This window comes from Sceloporus occidentalis, unplaced genomic scaffold, assembly GCF_023333645.1.
Source record: "Sceloporus occidentalis isolate IW3139 unplaced genomic scaffold, rSceOcc1.0.p SCAF_16, whole genome shotgun sequence".
Classification (NCBI taxonomy): domain Eukaryota; kingdom Metazoa; phylum Chordata; class Lepidosauria; order Squamata; family Phrynosomatidae; genus Sceloporus; species Sceloporus occidentalis.
In genome coordinates, this window is record NW_028316996.1 from 7,377,104 (window position 1) to 7,393,210 (window position 16,107).

The 16,107-nt window shown below is 38.6% G+C and overlaps 1 protein-coding gene across 1 annotated transcript in view; it reads right to left on the reverse strand.

Moving 5' to 3' along the window:
* Positions 1–639: 639 nt before the first annotated feature.
* The window catches only part of LOC149302983 (calcium/calmodulin-dependent protein kinase type IV-like), an 86,909-nt gene continuing 71,441 nt past the window's right edge, over positions 640–16,107 (reverse strand). Inside the window, exons 7-11 of the mRNA XM_089481874.1 lie at positions 11,317–11,391; positions 5,233–5,308; positions 2,736–2,862; positions 1,646–1,798; positions 640–804 (exon numbers count right to left, since the gene is read on the reverse strand). Of these exons, the coding sequence (XP_089338000.1) occupies positions 640–804; positions 1,646–1,798; positions 2,736–2,862; positions 5,233–5,308; positions 11,317–11,391 (596 nt within the window). The remainder of the gene's footprint in view (positions 805–1,645; positions 1,799–2,735; positions 2,863–5,232; positions 5,309–11,316; positions 11,392–16,107) is intronic.

Below are 16,107 nucleotides of genomic sequence, written 5' to 3' on the forward strand. Positions count from 1 at the left end.
GCAACCCCCTTTTGGCATGTGGGCGGTTAATGCAAGCTATGTTTGAAATCGTATTTTTGAAGCCCCTGGAAAACTATATCAGTGGAATGTTGTTTGTTTATTTTTTTGCATAAATGCATATCCTATTTTCATGTAAACAGTTGTTATATGTAGTGGATAAAAACAAAATTTAATATGTTATGTTATATGACCATTACTGTCACTCCTCTTGACATGATGATAAAATTATATTGTAACTGAAACTAGTAGGCATAACCCCTATAAAGTTCAATAGCTTTATAAAATTGCTAAAAGAAAAAACAGACTACATACGTCATACTTCATCTATTTTGTAGATTCTATGCATATCAAGGTTATAATTGAAATCGTATTTGATCATGTCATAGTTCACGTGTTGGTACTGTGTTGACATTGCGTCGTCCATGTCTGAAGTTGGCCATTTTGATATACGTAGTCACATGCACTGAACAAAGCATCACCAACTTGCTTATTTCATTGCACCTCATCAAAAAAAAAAAATATATATAGAAAACAGAAAAAAATGCCAGTAGGCCATGCTATGATATCTTTTCTTGCTGAGTTGATGTTGCTGGTGCATGAAATGACAGAGACTAGGACCAAAATGTTATGTTGCGTTTTTCAAGACTCGCCATCTTCAACTTGCTTAGATTTCTGAGAAGGACCTTCCTCCTGGCCACCTTCTTGTACTGGGGATGGATTCCGACTTGTCTTATTGCTGTCATGACTGCTGTGGCTCCCAGCGCTCCCTAGGCGGGTTGAAGCTACTACAGCTTTTACAGCTGCCTGCGGAGAGAAGGAACACTGTATTAAGTACCTTATAAATTATATAAACTTACTTTTCATCCTGATCTTGGTACATCCTTGCAACATAATTGTAATTTGCAGCAAAAAAAACCAATCTAAGCAGAATGACAGTTGTGTATTACATCTAGAAAAAAGTGGACCTGTCTAACATGTACTAATGTGAATTACAATGGTATAAAGCAAAAGAAAGAATCCATCATAGTAGATAACCTTTACTACTATTTCTCTTTATCGTCTAGCCAGGTACTTCAGTCTTGTTCCTATTTGTGGGAGCTAAGAATCTGTAGTGTATACAACTATATCGCAATTATCAATACAATTGCTGCTCACAGCTGTTTATGATATAGTAAATACAGTTAAATTCATTCCATGTGCATTCTATAAGGGTTGCTGTGCCACTTAACTGCTACTTAGTTGGAATATTTGGGACATATGGGGCCCTGTGCAGATATGTTAGTATATATCACTGACACAACTAAATGATAGCTGATCCTTTAATATGTAAATCCATTTAATACTTTTATTTGTACACATGGCATCTTTATTATTATTTCTTTTTTTCTATTTTATTATTCTGTATTTTGTACTGAGTGAACTACCTGGTTCTCTTATTGGACAGGTTATCAGGAATACCCTATACATGATATTATGTACCAGCTAAAGCTACATCTCTGCCAAAACCACATACCCCTGCCCCCAAATCACAATTATAAAATGTAGACATCCTTTGGCAATATGGAACAGGAAACTCTACCCAGGGTGGTTAGGTATAAAGATAAAATATGGTTTATAGAATAATGGTTTTTTGTTGTCGACCTACTTTGAGCTTGCGCCTTGCGTTGAATTCTTGTAACTTCTTCTGAGCAGTGTCCATATGAGCAAAGTTAGCAGCTTTACCTGTCACCCAGGGGTGTTGTAATGCCTGCTGGGTGGTGAGACGCTTCTTTGGATCAAACACTATTAGTTTTTTGACCTATTGTTGAAAAAATACAGTACATGGAATGTTATAAGGGAAACCTTATTAAATGATAACACAACACATGATTTTTGGTCTTGCATGCTTAAAACCCTCTATGAACTGGAAAGGCATACAGTGGTTTACAAGCATGACCTGAGTCCCAATTTCAGAGTCTCAGGATGAAAGGGCAGTTTCTCAAGGTCACACAGTCTGGAACCAACTCCTTCCTATTCTATTCTGCGGTCATCATACATAAGACTCCCATTTTGCTACCAGTATGTTATGGATGATATCCCTGCTTGAATGCAGTTTGTAGTACAAGTAAGTGTAAGCTTCCCAATAGGCTATTAAAGGGTTAATGTTTTAAGAGTCTCATAGTCAGCTAATTTACAAAGTTCCCAGGTATATTATCAAGAGAACCATAAAGGGGAATTTACAATTTCAATTTTTATTAGTGGGGTCTAATTTTAAATGTGTGCCAGTTTCATATTATAAATGTTTTATTGAACTGGAACTATTAACAAGATATAATTAAGCTTTACATTAGTAGGTTTTTGTGAGTATTTAATATTTTCCAAAATAATTGTGATAATCATGTAGTAGCAAAAAAATAATACTCAATAAGAGAATGGATGACATATTGTTATTATTATTCTCTATTTCCAAAGACCTAGGCTATTTTGTAATACTGTTAAAATGAGGGTAGAACTCAGGAAAGGAAGTAGCTTTCAATCAGCCAGTAACAGCGTGTGCTGCCAGGGTCAGTAATGAGATTGCCCTTGTACCAAAAAAAAGTGACACTTCTACTTGGTAAAATTGAAAAATTACACTTCTTGGCTAAAGAGTGGAGAATAATTAAAAATGTATAACTTACTTTATATCAATAATAGAGCTAAACGAAGCAGACATAAATTAGAAGATTAGAAATCAGAAGCATCATTCATTTACTTACCAAGTCCTTGGCATTCAATGACACATCATCCCACCAGGGGGAGACAAAGTCATAATCACAGTTAAGAATTCTCTTAAACATGTACTGGTCCCCTCTTTCATCATAGAAAGGTTCAAAGCCACAAAGCCTGTGTGGATACGGAAATACTGGTGATTGATAAAAAATAATGTTCTAAATTATTATTATATGCCCAAGATAGCACCTGAAAAAAACAAAGCACCTCTATAAAAACATGGTATTTTAATTATTTAGCCATTTGTATCTAATCAACCCAGTACCCTATTCAGTCAATCTCTACTACATATGTTTGACTATGGTAAATAATTTTCAAGCTGTATGAAGAAAATACAAAGAGGTTATTTTACCAACAAGCAAATATATTATTTGATGGTAGTAAAGTATAGATGTTAATAGTCATATAGGTTAAATGTGTAATAACACATTTTTTTAGTACCTTATTATTTAATTTGATGAATTTATACAAAACTTTTTTTGCTTTACTGGGCCCATTTACATTCTATGTTGATGAATGGGCAAAAATGTTTTGTGGGGATTTAAATAGAGGATTATACCGTCTCTCAAAATACTTAGAAAATAGGCTTCTTTTGAAACTGCCCTTACAAAGAATAACTAAACAATTATTGCAAACCCTGCAAGTCTGCCTGTCAAGGACAGTTTTGATTAATCTATGTCCTTCATTCAGTTAAATGCAAGAACTCCTCACTTAAGTATATCAGTCAAACTCACAACCTTCAGACTGTCCAGGGCAAGGTAATCAGGTTTATGTGCAGGTCTTTGAGTACAAATACAATGGATACTTTGTCCTTTTTAATCCGGTTTAAGATCTGGGATCTAACTTTCAGTGCAATGCTACACATTTATTCAACTAAGCTATTGCTTTAAAGTACTTCTTCACAGCATAAATCTTCTGTGTGTGATCTCCTCATCACTATGCTCACTGTTTCGTATTATTGAAGCAAAGCATTTCTTCAATTTAACCACATTCAACCCTCCCAAACTTTTATTTTTAAGTAAATAAGACACTTTAAAAAAAACTAAACGTAATGTCTCTTTTCCATGATTACTCCCACATGATCGTACAAAAAATTAATATAACACCATCACTATTACTGATTTACAGCAATGGCCACACCAGGATGACCACCCAGTTCCTTTTCGGGACAACCTGTGCTCGTTGAACATTATTCTTCTTGCCAATGTGAGCCAATTTATTTTTTAGGACCCTATATTATTGGGCCTTTATCTTGTGCTTGCCCACTGGGTGAAGAAGTGAACAAGTGATGAATTTGCCTAGATGACCTGCTACATTTTATTTTTAGAAAACCATGTCTCACAACAAAATGTTTCACTTTAATATTTAAAGGCATAATACTGAGTGATTCTAAATCTTCTGTATTATAACCCTGTTTTGAGAAAACATAAAGCTACGGTTAACCTACTGTTAGGTTTCGAAGTAAGCATGTATATTCCAGTGTTTTGATTATCATAAATAATGATGAATGAGGCAATAGTGGCGTTTTATAGATGTGAAGAAGAAATAACAAATTTATAATTTGTTGCAGGTGTGAGAACAGGGATAAAAAATGGAAACCTTCAATAGCATCTGTGTATTAATGATATATAAAGGCAGCTAAATGTAGTTATACAGATCATTTGTGCCTTGCAACTGTCTCCCTTATATACTGTAATGTGTTTAAGGGGACAGTTTCTGGATGCATAAACTCTTGAAGAACAGAAATCCTCATATGAATGTAAAACACCATTGCTTTAGTCAATGTAGTTTAGCCTGCATGCTTAAGTGGGAAAACAACTTTATTCACCACGAGAAACAATTCTGGATTGATAAATACAATGCATATATAGAAACCAAAATTAATTACATCTGATAGGATTGTATGTAATAAATTCACAAATTCAATTGTTTCGCAGTAAAGTTCTTATGGAATAAAATTGCCTGTTATATTAGTCTTCAACGCCATTGATCTTTTACACTTTGAAATTCACGATATACATTTTAAACTAATGTATTTATGAAAAGTTCACTAAAAGCCTGCAAATTATTGATCTATACCATGTGAATGCAGGTTGTATACTGCCTCATATAACCTTAAAGGGGACACTCCAGCCACTATATGCAATTTAATGTCTGCAACATGTTAGCAGGATGACCTCACTTTTAGGTATTTTTTAATGTTGCACATGATGGTTTATAGTTACATAATCTGAATATATATGGAATAAAATTAATATTTTCAGGTTCTTTTAACCTGTAATTTTACGTTTTCTTCATAACACCTTTGTGACATACCAGATCTGAACCTAATATTTTAATATATGTATACTTGATCCATTTTATTGTGTAAAATGCACTGTATGAGGAATATTTAAGACAGCATGTTTTAGCTAAACATCCATACTATCACAAAGAAAATGACACATCGGTGCATTTAAAAAACACGTACTATAGTGTACTTACAATATATAGGTAATTATACCAACAGACCACATGTCCACTTCAGGCCCATAGGCACATCCCCTCAAAATTTCAGGAGCTTTAATATAAAAAAAGAAATAAATATGTGAACACCATGTGATTATATTAAGCCAGAAAACTGCAGCAGAACATTTTTTCATTTCATTATTATTGTTTATAACATTGTGTAGATACCTTAGTATTTTCACATATTATAATTTTTCATTTAGTCTCTTCCTAGACAGTCTTAGTATCACTGTTATACTGTTTGTGCTCTTTTGATGAAAAGCACATTTATTGTTATATTATATACAGTATGATACCTATAGTCACATATTTGCTAAAGTGTATTATTTGGAAACATGTCTGTATCCAGAATTTGTTTAATAATTGAGCCGTAACTCGTATATTAAAATGTGACTTATTACGCCAGAGCTGGGTATTCATAAATCAATACGCAATGCAAGCCCAGCTTTTGCCTGTTAATATTAATTATGATGAGGCTTCACACTTTTTGAAATCGTAGGGATGTGTAAAACTGATGTTCTACAGAAATGAGAAGATGATAGGAAGAAATTAAAAATGTGTGTGAAAGTATTTGCCCCGTGTCTAATTTTTGGTATTGCATATTTTCCACTGATCCATTGATTTTGGTAAGATCAGTGTGTAGATAGTATTAATATAAAGAGCCAGGCAAAAAAAATGACATTGAAGTTCGTTGCTTGTCTGGTGTGCTAGGTAAATCTAACATTTGCTCTTGACATGAGATTGAGGTCAATTAGGCTGTCACTGCACAAAATTCCAAAGTTACATTATGCCCTTCTTCAAAGACATTACTCAACAACCCCAGAAAAACATTATTGATGTATTTTAGTATGGAGAGGATTAGATACCCTTTTTAAGTGCTATACCAAAAGACTGTCAGAGCCATGATGACCAAATGTGGAAGTTTTGGACAGTAGTAAATCTTCCCAAGAGGAGCAGTTTTGCCAAGATGTACAATGATCCATTAAGAAACAATATCAAGCATCTCTCTCACTTCAGCTAAGGTCAGTGTTCATGACTCCACCATCAGAAAGATACTGAACACACATGAGGTTCATGGCAGAGTAGCAAAACCACTGCTCTTCAAGCAGAACACAGATGTTTGTCTAGTTTACCAAAAGGGTAAAGGGATATTCTTGTTAGCTCTTTAAAAAAAAATTGCTGATTTTGTCAATTAGTACCTATCCCCAAAACGAGGCCAGACCCCCATGAAACAGATGAAAACAAAGCAAAAAAAAAAAGATTTATTTTTGTCCAAAGTTCAAGGGCTTCTTTCACTCATACTCTCTCTGAATGTCTCCCTACCTTCATTGCCGACCGCTTCTGCAGCTCTACTTTCATGTCTCTTCTCGTTTTCTCTTCTCACTTCTTTCTTCTCATTTCTTTGCCTGTATCTCCATGGACATAACCTCCTGGCGAACTTCTGACAAAATGGTGGAGCTTCTGGTGACGTCCTCTACCCCTATTGGAGAATCAGGGAGAGGAGGTCATGGGATGCTCCGCCATTTTGCTCTACGAAAACCTTGTGTGAACTTCAGACAAAGTGGCGGAGTTTCTGGTCATGTCCAGTCCCCTGATTAGAGGATCCTGTGGGGTCTTCACTGGAAGCTCTGCCATTAGAGGTTATGTCCTTGGAGATACGGACAAAGAAAGAAGTGAGAACAGGGCCGGCTGAAGACTTAACGCTGCCTGGGGCGAAGTTTAAAATGCCGCCCCCCGCCGACGCCGGGGGGGGCGGCATTATCTACCCACCCCCCCGGTACTTACCCTTAAACAGTCCTGCGGCGAGTCTCCCTGTGCTGCTACGGTGCCGGCTTGTAATGCTGAGCGCCGGAAATTCACGTCACTTCCGGCGCTCTGCATTACAAGCCGGCACCGAGACCGAACAGGGAAACTCGCCGCAGAGGAGAGAGAGAGGGGCGCCGAGCGGGTAAGCGAAAACCACTCGGTGCCCCTCTCTCTCTCTCCTCCGCTTCAAAAAAAACAAAAAAAAACCGCTTGGGGCGGCAAAGTGCCGCCCCTTCTGAAGTGCCGCCTGGGGCAATTGCCCCAGTCGGCTCCATTGTAGGGCCGGCCCTGAGTGAGAAGGAGAAAGGAGAGAGAAAAGAGAAGATGGAAGAAATGAAAAGAAGATGAAGAGCCATAAAATGTGGGACACAGAAGCGAAAGTGGTCAGCAGAGAAGGTAGGGAGACATTCAGGGAGCATGAGAGTGAACAAAAATGAGAGTGTGTGTGAGAGTGAGTAAGAGTAAATATGGGTGTCGGACAACAAAATTAGTTCCTGAAATTTTTTTTTCATTCCATTGGTCGAAACATTTGTCAGCATAGTAAAGAATACCAACATATAAAGGTAGCAGAGAAATAGTGGATAAATCTGCAAGTGAGGTCTATACACTAAACCTACACATCTTGAATCAACTTAAGTCAGAATAGGATGCTGAAAATGATGTGTAACAAATGTACCATGAGCAGGGCATCTTCCTAACTTCTTTGTTTCATCCTAGTTAATGAACTGGCAAAAGGCAAAAGTAACCTAATTGGGTAACATGGACCAACAGTGTGCCTAAGTGTCTAATACCCTAGATAAACCGGTATTTGTACTTGTGACTGCATAAATAAAGGCTACATGAACAAATACCTCTCTACTAGTTTAATACATCAACCTAAATCAGCAGTAAACTGGTTAACATATGGTTACAAAATAAACATAATAGCAGTATTAAATTAGGCCACATTTTTAGAGCTGTGTCAGTGGTATAGTGTCCTAATAGGACTCAAACCCACACTAAGCACATTGCCGTAACTATCCCAATCATCATAAAATGTGCTTCTATCTACAGTATTGCATGATCTGTTTTGTTTAAAAAAAGCTAAACATATATTAAATTACCAGGGGCTTAACACAATTATATAAGCATTTTGCTTGACCGGATTAAATAACGAAAAACAGGATGCGGCTACACTGTTTCTGCAAAACAAATCTGTATTTCTGCAAACTGGACAGTATATAATAAGCTGTACCAAGGGATATTATCACTCAGACAAATAAATAATACTAATAGAAAACACATATTTTGTGTCCCTTTAAAATAAAAAACAGTCTGGAAAATGACCCACTCTACTAGAAAATCAGATATGAGAAAAGAGAAATAAAAAATGGTAAATGCATCCACTAATAACTTGAGTCAATAGTACCCAGGGGTATTTGAATATGCAACCAGCTGTAATGTTTTACAACTCATTTTTAATGTTTAATTAACTCATTTTTTTTTATCTATGGCCCCTTTCTTTGGGCTGAAAACGAGGACGCAATAGCTTTAACCCCTTAGGGACCAGGGCTTTTTTTTACGCTACATGACCAGAGCTATTTTTGTGTTTTTGCTATGTCTTGAACTGACTTTCATTTAGTGAAACCAAACAAAATTATACAATAAGATATATATATATATATATATATATATATATATATATGCTGGAGCAAGTAGGGATTTATTAATGTATGCATTCATTTTTATGAATATATTAAAAATGCGTACATTGTATTTATTTATTTTTAACACCTGCCTTAACCTAACCCTGTGTAGAAAAAACTTAGCCTATTAGGGTCAGGTAAACAAAATAGTAAAATTTAAAGAAATGATGGCTCGCAATCACAATCAGAATGAAAGAGGCATAGAACAGAGACAGAATGAGGGGGGGGACTGGGCTTGGTGCTTTAGGGTTTTGTTTTTTTCAAATTTATTTTAAACCCCCAACATATTGGGCACAGGACTTGGTGAGGGGAGAGGCGCAGGTGAGACCTTTGCCTTCCTCAAGGGAATCTTATTCACTCCCACTACAAATTATGTAACTTATGTAAAGCCGTGGTAATGTTTCTATTATGAGCATAATTCATTCAAATAGTATAAGTACAAGGACATGGGCGTAGGAACCGGGGGGGACGGGGGGGACAGATCCCCCCAGTAACTCATGCGGGGGGGACAGATAATTAAGAAATCCCCCCCAGGGCCGTAGGAACTCCCCCAATAGAAACGCCGCAAATGCAGCCCGTGAGACCTCGAGGTGCGGCCCGCGTAAGATCGGCAGCCAGGGCAACCGATCTTACGTGGTCCGCACCTCAAGCCCTGCTACTTACCTGTGGCAGGGTCTTCTGTACTGCACAGAGGAACCGGAACCCAGCAGAGTTCACGTGACATTACATCACATCCTGCTTCCTCTGTGCAGTACCAGAGAACGCAGAGGGAGGCCGCGCCCTCTGCTGAAGCCTGTGAGCGGCATCGAGGAGCTGCAGTGCAGGTAAGGGGGTGGGGAGGGTGTTTGAATGAGTATGCGTGATTGAGGGAATGAATCTGTGAATGAATGAGTATATGAATGAATGAGTGTGTGTGTTACAGCATGGATGTGTAAGTGCTGGAACCTAGGCATGATGGGACTGTGATTGATGTTAGCAATCACACTCCTATCATGCCAAGTCAGCCAGTACATGCTGAAACCTAGCTAGCTGCCCCCCTTGTGTATTGATGCTGCCAGCAGTATGGGGTCTGCACATCACTTACAGCCACCCTGTACCAGCATGTACTGGCTGACTTGGCATGATAGGAGTGTGATTGCTAACAGCAATCACAGTCCCATCATGCCTAGGTTACAGCATTTACTGGTTGGATGTGTAAGTGCTGGAACCTAGGCATGATGGGACTGTGATTGCTCCTATCATGCCAAGTCAGCCAGTACATGCTGAAACATAGCTAGCTGCCCCCCTTGTGTATTGATGCTGCCAGCAGTATGGGGTCTGCACATCACTTACAGCCACCCTGTACCAGCATGTACTGGCTGCCTGGGTATGATAGGAGTGTGATTGCTGTCAGCAATCACACTCCTATCATGCCAAGTCATATTGCTAATTTTTTTTTGTCCAATTGTGGTGTGTTACCTACTTTTATTAAAAATGTGAGTTTTTATTATTATTTTTAAAGGTGGGGGGTCATTTTCGGTTTTGGCTAAGTGAACCGTGAATGTTTTGGTCCAGAATTTAAATTTTAGTGCATCCCTAGAATAAATAGAACTATTTCATTTTAAATTATCCTGAGTCCTGAATTTGTAGTCACAAAACTTTCTAGGCCCAGAAATCAGTGAGAGGAAAAGTAAACGTTTTGTGTCATTTACTTTATTTTAATCTGCATATTTTATTAAAGGCCATATTTTCTCACAGTGAAAAATGAGTGCGGCCCGCGCACGTATACAATTCTGATGAAGTGGCCCACTGCAGAAAACAGTGAGAAGGGGGGGGTAGGGAGAGGGTAGCTAGTGAGAAGGGGGGGTAGGGAGAGGGTAGCTAGTGTGAAGGGGGTGGTAGGGAGAGGGTAGCTAGTGAGAAGGGAGGGTAGGGAGAGGGTAGCTAGTGAGAAGGGGGGGTAGGGAGAGGGTAGATAGTGTGAGAAGGGAGGGTAGGGAGGGGGGTAGATAGTAAGAAAGTGTGAGAGGGGGGAGAGGGGGTAGATAGTGTGAGAAAGTGGGGATCTGATGGGGGAAAATGCTGTCCCCCCCAGATTTTTAGGGGTTCCTACGCCCATGTACAAGGATATTACTAAAGTGACAAGACTTAGTAAATTATGGTAAAATATGAAATTACTTTGCAACAGTGGTCCCCATCTATTGGCCCATCTAGTCTGCCCTTTCTGAATCACTTTTTGACTATTAATTATTTATTATAGTTTTATGCAAACCGCAAACTTGAATTCAACTAACTGCATTTGTGTGATAAACCAATTACTCTTATTGTCATTCCACTATATGTATTGATACAAAGTCACACTTTCAAAAACATATAAATGCATTTTTAAAGAAACATCAGTACAATAGCTGATAGCTTAATGAAGGCTTCATAAATTATTTTATTTGATAATATTGTTGGTAGACTTAGCATTTTCTATTCTGGAATGAATTATTAACCTATAGTTTGACATAAAAGAAAATAACCATACTTTAAACAAGAAATAAAATATTTATAGTATTTTGACAGCATTAACATCTTTGACTCTTACCACAGTACCCCGGGGTTCCACATACAGTCTTCATTGTCACTTGATCATCCACAATTTTGGAAAGTCCAAAATCAGCTGAAAAATTTGAAAATGCCAGGATAACACATCACTGAAAATATATTTTAATTTCTTCTTTTAACAAAAACGTATCAGATAATTTAGGTCAATATGGATTTTAAATAACACGCTCTATTTATTGGGCTCAGTTATTTATTTATTTTTTAAATGCATGCCTGAAAGCTGGATGGTTTGCTTTTCAAAATATGCCTATGTGGTTAAAATGAGACTATAACAGCTAAAAGAAATTGCCCAAATAAATAATTTGCCTTTTCTAAAAGTAATTTGATAGCTACTCTAAAATGATATATTGTCATCTGAACTTTTCAGACCATCACCAGCTATCTCTAACTTGGACATTAGAATCATGCATACAACGTGAAACATTATCACACATACACACACACACACACTGCATTCACACAAATAAAACTATGACACAACCCTTTCAGAACAAAGATATATTGTGCAAGCCACAAATACCTACATTAAGAAACACACCCCACACATTACTTGAACAGGTAAATCCTTCTACACAAACTGTCAACCCACAAGACATTTCCTGCAACATATTACATGATATCCTTGCATGCCACATTTTAATCAAGCAAAACTACACATCTACTATCTTTAACCCCTTCAATCCCAGGGGTTTTTGGTACCTCAAAGACCAGAGCAATTTTGCCATTTTTGCGGTATGTCGGTTTAGCGATTATTCTCTTTTCCTGTGAATAGTGTACCCATGTAAACTATATATTGTTTTTTTCAAGGAGAGATAGAGCTTTCGTTTGATACCATAGTTGGAGGATAAGCTGAAAATTTAGAATGAGAAATTTAGTAAAAACTAGCGAAGATTAGAAAAATAAACTAATTTTTTTTTACATTTTTCCTCTGAATCCTCACAAAATTAGGTAAAGTGATGGAAAATCCCCTCCAAGTTTATCAATTCAGGTGTCCTGATTTCAGAAATACCTAATTTATATAGATTTTCCAGACTTTCCCAGCACCAGGGAGCATACTATTAGGTGTACAATTTTGTATACTTTTTATGCCTATGGCTTAACGGGTTTTGGGGTTGTGAACAGGGGCAGGAGTGTTATACTGGGTAGATGTTATGCTAGGGCAATGGGATGTAAGGTTTTTTTAAGAATTTTTTTATTATCTTTTTTTATATATTTTTTGTGATTTTTTTTATTTTAATTTTTTTTCATTTTTTTGTATTTTTTATATATTTTTTTTTACACAGTAATGGTTAGAGGTCCTCCTAGGGACCTCCTGAACATGCCAGTGATGTCACAGTGACATCACAGCTCACATTATAATTTTTTTTAGTATTATTTATATTATTATTTTAATGATTTATTTAATATTATTTTTAAATGACTAACCGTTTTTTTTCCCAGCTTTTCTGTTACAGGACGGGAGGGGGAGTGAGAGAGATGGTTTCTCACTCCCCTCCCCGCGATCCCCCTGCACCGATGACACTGTGATCTCTATGCAGGTCCTCACAGACCGCAGCGTCTCTGTGCCTCATCGGAGGGCAGGATATCCCCGCAGGGGATATCCTGTCCTCCAATGACCTTCCGGGTTACGTCAGCAGTGACGCAACCCGGAAGGGAATGCCCGATCGCACGTTTGAAACTGACGCTGCACGAAGGGCTGGACGTACCGGGGCGTCCATAGGGGTTTTCTTAGTGGGCATTTTTTGGACGTCCCGGTACGTCTATAGGGGATTGAAGGGCTTAAATTATCATCCTAAAACATTACCAATTGTTGTGGATGCACATCTATTGTGGGACATTGGCCCTCTACCACTACATTAAGCCTCTATAGTACTAGTATTTCAGCAAATAGTACTTATACTTACCAATAACCCGCTAACCAACACCTGTTTTTTTGGATCTTATACCTAAAAAACCTTACAAAATAATAAGAAGTCCCATGCCTTTAAGTGAAAGGATAGCTTATAATAAGCTTACATCAGCCTGCCTGTCATGGCATTTGAACTCTCATAATGCCTGCACGTCTGTAAGGATTTAAAATGGGGGCAGGACTGTTGCCATTTCAACTCTCTGACTTCACTCTGCATTATGAAGGTCCAATCCAAGTGAGTTTCTGCTGCAAAAAGCTAAATTCCCCTCTTACTCAATCCTCCATTCTTTTACTTAAGTCTCAATCTTGGGCAAAGTGGAAAGTGGAAAGTTTATGTAGTTTTCAGAGACATAGTTGAGAGATGTGATTGGCTGGAATACGCATTTACTAAACTGTTTGTATATTGCAGCCTAGTGCTTCACTGAATCCAACTGATAGTATGATACATATTGACTTGTATAGAAATGAAAGCTTTACTTAATGCAAAAACATTTTTTAATTGATTTAGGCGATCAATCTATTGTACCAGTGTGAGCATGGGGCCTTCTTTGCTGGTGGCTTTTTTACCTGGATAATCTCCTAGCCTCACATGTAGTAAGTGTTATAATAATGGTGTGTAAAATGCAATTATGAACAATTACTCATTAGTGATCGTTTTCCACATTTTCTAGCTCTTATAACAAACTTCTTTTCTGCACTCAAAGAAATCCATTAACTATCAATCCATGCAGGGGCGTAACTAGACGCCTCAGGGCCCGGGTGCGAGAATCTGTTAAGGGCCCCCCCCACCCCCTCACCCCCCCCCAAAAAAACATGATTTTTACCCAACAATTATTTTTCAACTAATTCAACAAATTCAATTTACATATTGAATCATATCTGTAAAAAAATCAAAGAAAAAGGGGCGCATGTACAAAGGGCATAATCCAGGGGTGTCCAAGTTTTTTCTGCAGTGGGCCACTTCATCAGAATTGTATACGTGCGCGGGCCGCACTCATTTTTCACTGTGACAAAAAATATGGCCTTTAATAAAATATGCAGATTAAAATAAAGTAAAATGACACAAAACCTTTACTCTTCCTCTCACTGATTTCTGGGCCTTGAAAGTTTTGCGACTACAAATTCAGGATTCCCTAGATTTATTCTAGGGATGAACTAAAATGAAAATTCTGGACCAAAACATTCAGGGTTCACTTAGCCAAAACCGAAAATGACCCCCACCTTTAAAAATACTAATAAAAACTCACATGTTTAATAAAAGTAGGTAACACACAATTGGACAAAATTAGCAATATGACTTGGCATGATAGGAGTGTGATTGCTAACAGCAATCACACTCCTATCATACCCAGGCAACCAGTAAATGCTGGTACCTAGGCATGATGGGACTGTGCTCGCTGTGATTGCTGTTAGCAATCACACTCCTATCATGCCAAGTCAGCCAATACACGCTGGTACAGGATGGCTGTAAGTGATGTGCAGACCCCATACTGCTGGCAGCATCAATACACAAGGGGGGCAGCTAGCCAGGTTTCAGCATGTACTGGCTGACTTGGCATGATAGGAGTGTGATTGCTAACAGCAATCACAGTCCCATCATGCCTAGGTTCCAGCACTTACACATCCATCCAGTAAATGCTGGAACCTAGGCATTATGGGACTGTGATTGCTGTTAGCAATCACACTCCTATCATGCCAAGTCAGCCAGTACATGCTGGTACAGGGTGGCTGTAAGTGCAGACCCCATACTGCTGGCAGCATCACTACACAAGGGGGGCAGCTGGCCAGGTTTTAGCATGTACTGGCTGACTTGGCATGATAGGAGTGTGATTGCTAACAGCAATCACAGTCCCATCATGCCTAGGTTCCAGCACTTACACATCCATGCTATCACACACACACACACACACACTCATTTATTCATATAATCATTAATTCACAGATTCATTCCCTCAATCACACACACTCATTCAAACACCCTCCCCACCCCCTTACCTGCACTGCATCTCCCTTCGATGCCGCTCACAGACTTCAGCAGGGGGCGCGGCCTCCCTCTGCCTTCTCTGCTAAAGCACAGAGGAAGTAGGATGTCACGTGAACTCCGCTTCCTCTGTGCTGTCCAGAAGACCCTCCCACAAGTAAGTAGCAGGGCTTGAGGTGCGGCTTGTGTAAGATCGGTTGCCCTGGCTGCCGATCTTACGCGGGCCGCACCTCGAGGTCTCACGGGCCGCATTTGGCCCGCGGGCCGCATGTTGGACGCCCCTGCCTTATTTAAAAAAAAACTTTAAAAAGATTTCGGGCGGCCCCTTGGCTTGGGCCCCCCTGCCGCCGGGGCCCGGTCGCAGTCGCGACCCCTGCGACCCCGGTAGATCCGCGACTGAATCCAGTCACATCTGCTTGTACTACTTAGCCATTACAGTGATTCATCATATTTCATTAAAATCTCCCCAACAACAGGCTCGTACAATCATGGAAAAATATTTCCTGTTCTGGAGTGAGGTAATGACCATGTACCGTTCTAAAGTTTTGAGCTAGAACAATATTTATAGTATACCACAAATCCTGTATTCCATACAAATGAGTATTTGTTTCATGGAAATAAATATATGGCAGTATATAACAGTATAGCAGTATATAGTCAAGTACACACACATACTACTGTTCGAAAGTTTGGGGTTATTTAGAAATGTCCTTGTTTTTGAATGAAAAGCACATTTTGTCCATTAAAATCAGGGCCGGCCCGACAATGGAGCCGAGTGGGGCAACCGCTCCAGGCGGCACCTTTGAAGGGGCGGCACTTTGCCCTTTTATTTTTTTTTTTTTTAAAGCAAAAGAGGGAGAAAGGGGTGAGTGGTTTTCGCT